Genomic DNA, 10,021 nt, shown 5'->3' with positions numbered 1-10,021 from the left:
TAATTATACACTGAAACCAAGTGATGAAAGATACACTAGTACCCAACCTGAGCCATAGTTAATGGTTCTTGTTTCAAATGACTATGGTAGAAAGCACCAACAAGTAAATTTGTAAACATGGATAAAACTAGTCACCATCATGGGATAGAATAGTTCCACTTGGAAGGTCTTAGTCCAACCAATACTAAAGCTGTGTTAGATTTTACTCTGGGGAAGTTTGCTTCTACATTTACAACAGTAAAATATAGGGTGGCAGAACTTAAGGGCCCATTCGCCAAGGTGAACATCACAGTAGAGAACCAAATGAAGCTACAATGCCAGAAATTGTGAAGAAAATCCACGAAATTAAATTGGATGACCTTTGACTGAAAAAGCACAAGCTAGCAGACATCATAAGCATTTCAAAAATGCTCTACATTGTATACTGACTGAAAATCTGGACATCATAAAGTGTGTGCAATATGGATGGCACGTTTACACTCAATGGAACAAAGACAGTGATGCAAGCATGTTTCAGTCAACTGTTTGGAGATGTTTTGATGCAATAAAGCTGACTTTTTACATCAATTCATGACTGTGGAAGAAACATGATTCCATCACTTGAAGTGTGAGACAAATTACAGTAAAAAAAGTGGACTGAAAGGGGAGTATGAGCTCCAAAGAAGCCAAAGGCAGTTCCATCTGCAAGCAAGGCAATGGTGTCAGTTGTTTGGAATACACGTGGTATGAATTTCATGGGTTATCTTCATGTAAGGAAAAATAATGTTAAGTATTAGGTGCACTCATTGCAGTATTTGAGTGATGAAATCAAACAAAAATGGTCGTATTTAATGGAAAAGAAATTTTCATTCCATTATGACAATTCACCAATTCACAGATCAATTATCACCATGGCCAAAATCAATGAGTTTAAATTCGAATTGCTTTCTTGTGTGCCTTATACACCAAGTTTAACCTCCTGTAACTATTTCCAGTTTCCTAACTTCCTGTTTTCATCTTCTTTCTTGACTATAGGAAAGCCTTTGACTGCGTTGTGTGGGAAAAGTTGTGGCAGATGATTGCAGAGTTCAGTGTCCCTTAACATCTGACAGCACTGATCTATACAATAATAACTTTACAGCTATGAAGACAAGTGCTGGCTCTGAGAAAATAATCCTGGAAGGGAATATTGAGGGCAAGAGACCAAGAGGAAGAGCAGTGAATGGGTGAATTGATCAAATCAAGAAGATCTTGGGGTCTTCTTCTTCAGCAGGTTTTAAGAGAAGCTGCTAACCACCCAGGATGGAGACACTTGGTTCATGGTGTCATGATGCTCAGCAATGAGCATGACAACTTGCAATGAACTTGAAGAAATGGCATAGTGGTAAAAGATTTGCCAAAAATGGAGAGGTGTAGTCTGCAGTTAGGTGGCTATTTTGAAGAGCTCATTGAGTCTCAATTTAAAAAAAAAAAAGAAAAAAAAAACTCAATAACTGGTGTATTGAAGCTCCTGAAAAGCGCTGTGAAAAGTGGTTCAAGTTGAAAGGAGACAATGTGGAGAAATAAAAATTTCTTTTCAAAACTTTTTGTGTTTTCTTTGTTAGACCAGGTACTTCTAGCACAGCCCTCATATTTGTCCACAATTCAGCACCACTAAAGTGATCTTCATGTTGTACAGAAACTGATTTAAGTTGTACTGCTGAACAGGCCTTTGAGCATGAGAACATGATTGAGTTTTAATTTAGTTCCTGTAGCATCTTTAGTTCATGTAGCATCTTTTCAAAAAAGACATCCATTGCAACATTGGCTGCAGTGTCTTTTTCCCTGAATTTCTGACAGGCTTTTTAATTGGCAGAGTTCTGTGTGATGTCACAAATGAACAGAACAGCAGTTAATACTGATCACACATCCCACTGCTGTCCCATAACTTTTACTGAGATGCCCTGTTAAACCTGCAGGACAGGACAGGTAGTTGGAATTGTGGAAAGGGGCCAAAATGAGCAACTGTCAGTTACACTCGAACACATATAACTTTATTTATTTGACCAAACATTACAGTACAAATTCTTGAACTTAGTTATTGGCTGAATACACCACACTATCTTATCCCTTAAGAGCACAACCACATAAGGCCCCAAAATCTAACACTTGAAAAGCAACAACCTTAATTTAAAGACAGCTGAAGGCCCGTGGTTTAAGACTCAAGGTAAAATTAAATAAAAAACACAAGCGGAAGGCCTTATCTTCAATTAGGCTGAAGGCCCCAAACAGTCTGATGTTTGAAAGACAAAGATCCTTAATTTAAAAATGGCTGAAGGCCCCATGGCTTAAGACTCAAGGTAAAATAAATTTAAGCAACAAAGACTTATCTCAAATTAGGCTGAAGGTCCCAAACAATCCAACACTTGACAAACAAGGAATTTTAATTTTAAAGTGGCTGAAGGCCCGTGACTTAAAGCACCACTAAAAACAATTCAACTTTAATTCAAAACCATTGGCTTTGAGCCATACAAATATACTCAACAAAAATAAGAAAAGGCAGTGCAGCTAACAGCACTCAGAAGTTTCGGGAGTTGGCTAGCACTTGAAATACTAACAATCACTTAGGTGAGACAGGCAGTTGGCCCAACCATTCTCGATCCAACGACAACCCAACCAACAGACAGTCAACGGACCCACCAACAAGGTAACTTGCACTCCACTTGACCAGCACACAACTGGGAGTTCAATGCAAAATGTAAAAGGCACAGAAGCTCACAACCAAGCATACATTAAGCTGTCAAACTACACACTTTGCTGGGCAGCGACAACACGGTGAGGAAAGGACACTGCCTGAATTTACGTCAATGGCCAGTGCAGGTAACCGGAACGTTAGTGGCCACCAGGCAGAAAATTCTGCTGGTGCACTTCAATTGCAAATAACGAAATACAGTTAGACTCCACCGGATGGAGGCTAAACCTTCGCCAACTCGAACACACACGTTGTTGCTCACGGGAATGTCCCAACAGCCAGCAACGAGAACCAAACGGCACAATGTGAACAGTCTTGACTTGCTGGTAAATTAAATCCAAACTCAACTTTTGTGTCCAGGGTCAGTGAGCCACGGACTTCATAGCAATGGGAACAGCCCAGGCACTGCGTAGAGACCGCCAGCGGGCTCGGCCAAACTGTCCATAGATTTCCTCACTGCTCTGCACCAACTGACCGACTCCTCTCACACCAGCGTGGAGACAGCACTAAAATAACTGAGCAGTCGACATCACAAGCTACAGACAATTTCACAAACGCCAGGACAAAGAACGCAACCAATGCTAAAAGTGGTGACCAAGCAATAACATGACCGAACCACGAGTTGAGACACACACCGCCAACCCGTAAGCTACCAGCAAGCAAATACACATCATCTGGTAAAACAATCAACCAAGACCGTCCCCAGTTCAAGTTGTGTGCGCCAATGGTCAGGTGAGTCATGGCTATCCAAGCCTCACTACTGCTCCAACCCAACCGACTTCTGCCGTGTCCCAGCTATACGCCTGCCAGGTCCAAACTGCACTACAGGTGCATTCCCACTTCCTGGCAGATCCCAACTCCCTGCCAACACATGACAACCAGGAAGTAATAGCAGTCAGCAGAGATAATACGCCAGGGCTTATATCGATAAGCGCCACTGCTGCCGGTCACAGGCAGGCAAAGTGGCAACTCAGTGACACCAGTAATTGTAATTAACATAATGAGGTGGTAGTACAGTAAAAACAGGATGTCAAATGAGATATGGCATGAACACAAGCCATGCACGGCTCATTTACGTTTAGTTTTGTGTAACATTTTCATTCTTATTTTTCTTTTCAGGCATCCTTTCTGTCGATTAGGCACTGACTTGAGCAGCTTTATCTTTGCTGCTACCTCATTTTCAGCTGTCTTAATATAAATGAAAAATGCAGGTGCAGATGAAACCATTCTTCTCATGGTGGTTGTTGAACTGTGTGGATGCAGATAGAGATGCACTCATTTTTTTTTTTTTTTTTTTTAATAGATTTGCTTGGTTAATGGCAAGTCTCAAAATACTTAAGTGTGGACTATGTCATTTGATACGTTATTTAATGCAGTCTGTGTTCAAAACAGAAAGAGGGATAGAGAAGCAAAATTAACTGGAAGAAAGAGAACAAGATATTTTTAACTTGTATGATAACTGCCACACAATGAATTTTGCACGCACTTTCTCTCTGTCTCACTTTTATAATCATTAAATTCAGTTTCTTCTGACAATTTTAGATTTTCTGTTTAAACAGTTACACTATTTATGTTGTATCATGCCATATGAGATCTCTATTTGTACACCCACTTTTTCCAATGAGTGGACATATTATCCCTGTTTGTTCATGGAGTCAATTACTTGACTCTCATGTGATGTTGCATGTGGTCCATTTCATCACATCTGTCTTGAATTAGCAAATTTAACAAAGTTAGTGTACTAATACAACACGATAGAACTAAAAAATAGAAAGAAATGGAACCTATTTCAACCAGATGAGATGTGGGAAAATTGCTAGTTCTGAAGGACCCATCTCCAGAACAGTGGTATCAAAGTACCTCTTCCTACCTGAGGGAGACAGTGCCCACTGAGGCTTATAATTAAAATGCAGCTACCCACAGAGGTCCAGTGTGGGTTGCAGTTATCATATGGAAGCAAAACTTGGTAGACATGCTAATGCATTGATGTGGAACAGATTAACAATGGAAAATATTTATTACAGTTTTCGCCACCAGGTGCAGATGTATACTTTTAATATCTATTTGTTTTGAAATGAAAGTAATCTATTCATTAATAGATTAATGTTGGTATTGATGAAAGTCTTTCATGTCTTTTGAAGGTTACATAATGAATATAATATTTCTGAAATAATGTGCAGCTTGTGATTGCTGTTACAGGTCCAGAGGGCTTGGGTAGCATTTATTTCCTAACCAATTGATGTGTGGTAGTCAAAGGTTGAGCATATAAGTTATTGACAAATTAGAAAAACCATTGGCAAAGGAAAGATGTTGTACACGGTAGACCTTCTTGATTTGTTAAGTGGATAAAAGTAACCTAAAATGATATATCAGCCAAAAACTAAACACTGGCTGTTTATAGCAGTAACATAAATTAAAAACAACTGTGGTGTTGCATGCAGAAGTTGGAATAATAAGTCCTGTTTTATTGGTGGCATGTATTTCACTCTAAGTAAATAAAATATTAAAGCAACTGTCCCGGCAAGATAGTTTAACTGGGCACCAACAGCCTGCCCGCATGTATACGCTGGGTCCATGACTTGCAGCTGCGCTTTTCCCACCCCACACATTGAAGACCATGGTGTGTTTTTCCAGCAAGGGCCTCTGAATGGAGACATCTTCTATGATTTGTATACAGTGACGTTATAGCCCTACCCCTTGTCACCTGCTGTTTTCTAGTGAGCCAGCACGTAAACTGGCGAGCCACAACAGCAGTGTATCAGTAGGAACTGAAGATTATGAGCAGCTGTCTCAGGGAAATACACAATCCTGTCTGACATGACATCTGTAAGTCATCCAAACAATTTAAATGTTGTTTCCATTTCTACAATGGTTTAAAAGTTCAGGATTATTCATAAGTATCTCCAGGGTATAAGAAAATGAATACTTGAAAACTACAAGACCTACAGAAAAATAATACACATCCATGGACAGATCATCCATCTAAGTTTCATTTCATAGTATGTGTCATGAGCTACTTTCAGAGAGCACCACAAGGAGCCAGACCCATCTGAACTTGGCATACAGTGGAGCGACACATGTTTTTGTGTCCTCGAATTTGTTAAATGCAAATATATTGTGATGTCTCAGTGATGATTTCATTGCACGCATCAAGTAAAAGCTCTAATAGACAGAACGATCGAGGATGGTACAACACATTCTGTGGGACTGACAGCTTCTATGATGTGAAGAAAACAGGCTAGCTGGGACAGTGAGTAAAAAAGAAAAATCGAGACACGTTCATAGCATTCGTCGATCTGGAAAAAGTATTTAGCAATGTAAAATGGTGCAAGATGTTCAAAATTCTGTGAAAAATAGTGGTAAACCATAGGAAAATATGGGTAACATACAATATGTACAGGAATGAAGAGGGAACAATAAAACTGGAAGAGCAATAATGAAGTGCTCGGATGAAGGAAGAGTTTAAGACAGGGATAAAGTCTTTTACTCCTCCTGTTCAATCTGTGCAGTGAAGAAGTGATGATGGATATCAGTGATAAGACTCACTTGAGAACATTGCTATCCTCAGTGAAAATAAAGAAGAATAACAAGATATGTTGAATGGAATGAGACATCTGATGACTCATTCATCACGAGTGGAAGAAATGGATGACACATGAGAGCAGAGAGCTGCAGGTACAACATTCAGCTGTCTGGCACTTTCTATGCAAATATATGGGTATAAAATGGTACTGGCTACAGTTGCTACATACACTGACTACTTGGGACAGGGAGCTCTGTTCTGACTTCTTCAATGACTTGCTGTCCTCACTGGAGGAGAGCGATTTTTCATGGAATTTCGTTTTTCATTGTAAGGGCAACTGATTTCATGTATCTGGAAATTCTGCAGCAGTGGTTTATGCCATAATGGCAGCAATCCAATGGAAACTTCGTTTCGCCATAAGATAGTACCACAATGCTGAACTGCTTCAGAAATGAATTGGATTTGACTCTCCTCTTCTTCAGTGGCTCCTATAGTCACCTGACGTAACTAAGTGTGATTTCTGCTTGTGGAGTTATGTTGAAGTTCTGCTTCCATTGCCACTTAATTGGGAGAGTTACATGGCAGGGTAATTAATGTGGTTGCTGATCTGCCTGTGGCATACTGGGACCTGTATGACACTGCAGTGCCTGTGTTGTTCTGATGACGATGCACTGCAGTGACCAGAGCCATTACGAACACATCAGATGAATTTGCAATTGCGAATAATGATTACCATCAGCTATGGAATGGAATGGTGACAATGAAAATTTGTACCAGACCGGGACTCAAACGTGAATTTCCTCCTCGCAATAAATGCGAAATCTGCATTCGAGTCCCAGTACGGCACAAATTTTCATTGTCATCATTCCATTCTACAGCTGATGGTAGTCATTATTTGCAACTGCATATTCATTTGATATGTATGGATAGAGTTTATCATATTGATGACTGGCGCATCACACGTGGTACTCTATTGGGCAACTGTAATGTGACCTAAAAACTTGGAGAGAGCCTCTTCCCACTGATGTATCTCTGTTTCCTGTATGCCTTGGAGTTTCCACCCAGTTGTCTTCTGAAGTCCTAGAGGAACTTATGAACAACCTTACTGTAGACCTGTGATGAATTTCATAAAACAAGAATTTATGTCTTGAGTCTTGATGTATTCACTGAACATAAACTTGCTTCGAGGGTGACTATAATTGATGAAGTGTGGAAAATTGATGTAGTTTATGAAAGCAGTATAAACTTATGTGGAAATATAAATTGTAGTATCAATCAATGGACAGAATCTGTTTCCTATGTTTTTTTTTATCTGTGACAAAGCAGGTGTCCTGCTTATTTCAGTAAATTACTGCACTTATTTTGTAGGATCTGTGATTCAAAACAACTTTCACCTAGAGAAACAACTATTTAATGCTCTGAAACTTCTGTGTTTGAAGGCCGCATCAGACTGTAAACATTAAGAATGAGTTTAACATATATTGTCAGGAGTTGTAACAGTTAGAGCCTTTAGCGTTTGAGCTTTTCAGTAGAAAACTGATATCAAACTCTATTTAGTTTTCTTCTAATTTTTACTTTTATCTCAATAAGGTCTGTTTTCCTCATGACAGTCGTTGCTAGGTATAACATGCAAGTACTGTAAAAAGAAACCCAGTTTCATTTGTTTCTTATAATGTAATTAATGTCTGGTAACTCATACAAACATATGGATGATACGTTACACGAATTATCATTTTATCCTGCTGCAGCTATGCAGACATAGCTCATTAAGTAGATATGCACAAGATTTATCCTCCGATTCTCATACAATGCAGAAAATGGTGAATTCAATCCCTTATCTTCAAGGTAACCAAACAATCAGGAACATTAATCTGAGGTACCACAAAGTACGGCCATGTTTTCATGTCATTGCGTAATACTAGATCACTCAAAACTGTCAGAGTTGCAAGATGTGGCTGCACGATATGACAGTGGTGTCACAGATGTGGCAGAATATCTAATAGGTCACAGATGTGGCAGAATATCTAATAGCACTATTATGATGTTTGCTCTCTGTTGCTATTTTGCTGTACAGTTATGGTAGGCAGTGCACAGAACTGTGCCAGTCACCGTCTTGAAGTGATGTGGTTTCCCACTTTCTGTCCACGTTAGCATTTAGGGGATATAGGAACTGTCTGTAGGAGGCACAGAAACTGAGGAACAGTCTCTGGCACTTTACGCCCATGTCATCATAGATGCCTTCCCGGTGTTGAGGGACACAGCTCTCCTGTCCTTCCCGGTGCTGAGGAACATAGCGGAAGTGTGACATTGGCCTTCCGGGCCTCTGCAGCACGTTGAAGATTCCAGTCGATGGCGGCCTCCACAATAGCCGTTCCTTGGAAGAAGTCGACTGCCACGGCATTCACTGTCTGTCCCCACTTTCCACGGTACCTGCACAGATAATGTCATTGACAGGTCAGGAAGACTATGTTCATACCATGCACTTCTGCTACTGCAGATAGGCAGTCCTGATTAAAACTGGTTATAGTCACATTTAGAGTTGTATTCTAGAGTTATTAATCATTATTATAGCTATTAGATTGGTACATAAGCTTGTAGTGTTTTTCAATAAGTTTAATAAACATAACAGATACACATAACAGAGACTTTAGTCATCAATAATATATTCTCCTTGACTATTACAACAGTCTACCGATGCTGGGGTAATTTCTCAGTTCCACAATTGTGGAGATCGGGTGGTTTTGAGGTGAAGAACTCATTGAGCCATGTTCAGAGTGCAGTTTCAGCCATAAAGGAAGTTCCTTGAAGGTTGTTTGATGAAGAGCAGAAAAGGTGACAGTCTAGGGCACAAGATCAGCTGAATGAAATAGGTGCAGAATGGCCCCCTGATCCAACTTGTCTGTAGTGTTTTTTGTCAGTCTATCAGAATATGGGTCTTATCATGTCGTATGCAGTACCAATAAGCCCTATTTTTGAACCTTCCCCATTGCATGCAAATTTTGCACAATTGTGGAATGATCATAGACCCTTGGAGGTCCTTCTGAATGTGGAGGGTCACTAATGTCAAAAGATCCTTAAAATAAAAAAACAATTTTCTTGCCGTGCTCTGTCCAGTGTCCTCATACATGCACAGCGGCTGCCTTCACTGCTTTCACCCCTCTATTGAATTCAGAGTAATATGTCAGAAATGTTCTGATTTCTCCACTTGGCACTCCATTTTCTAGCATCCACAGCTCCAGTCAGTATCTCCAAATGACCAAATAACAATATGTGGACTCAAATAGAAACATCAATATCTGAACCCATAGCAACCAGAATATCAACATGTGAAATGAAAACACTACAAACTTATGCACGGAGCTAATATAAATACAATATCATTGCAGGTCCCTGGGTATGGTTACTGTATAGTTATTTCCTTTGTACACAACACAATCTAAACACCCATACCACAACATGGACATTCGATATCTTACATGGATGATCCAAAGCATTATGACCACTTTCCACTGTTAGAAAGATGCTGCCTTGTGGTACTGGAGGCATTTGCCACTACGAAACAAGTGGAGCAGAGGTGATGAAGGAATCATTCTAGTAACTAAACAGGTTGCAAATGGGGAAGTGTTTTGATGTAAAGTGACTTTGACAAATGTCAGAGAGTTATGTCTCAGCACCCGGAACTAACAGATCCAGTAAGTTATTCACATGCTACTTTAGTGAGCATCCATAGAAAGTAGCTGAAGGTTGAGTGAAACATGAGTAGGCATGAAGGTACTGAACATCCACAT

The 10,021-nt window shown here is 39.8% G+C and overlaps 1 protein-coding gene across 1 annotated transcript in view; it reads right to left on the bottom strand.

The window, feature by feature from the left end:
* Positions 1–7,624: 7,624 nt before the first annotated feature.
* Positions 7,625–10,021, bottom strand: part of LOC126418604 (PI-PLC X domain-containing protein 1-like) — a 425,466-nt gene continuing 423,069 nt past the window's right edge. Inside the window, exon 9 of the mRNA XM_050085437.1 lies at positions 7,625–8,663. Coding sequence (XP_049941394.1) covers positions 8,462–8,663 — 202 coding nt within the window. The 3' untranslated portion in view covers positions 7,625–8,461. The remainder of the gene's footprint in view (positions 8,664–10,021) is intronic.

This window comes from Schistocerca serialis, chromosome 9 (assembly GCF_023864345.2).
Source record: "Schistocerca serialis cubense isolate TAMUIC-IGC-003099 chromosome 9, iqSchSeri2.2, whole genome shotgun sequence".
NCBI lineage: Eukaryota > Metazoa > Arthropoda > Insecta > Orthoptera > Acrididae > Schistocerca > Schistocerca serialis.
The sequence above is the reverse complement of the archived record's forward strand: the minus strand, read 5'-3'. Positions and strand labels throughout refer to the sequence as shown.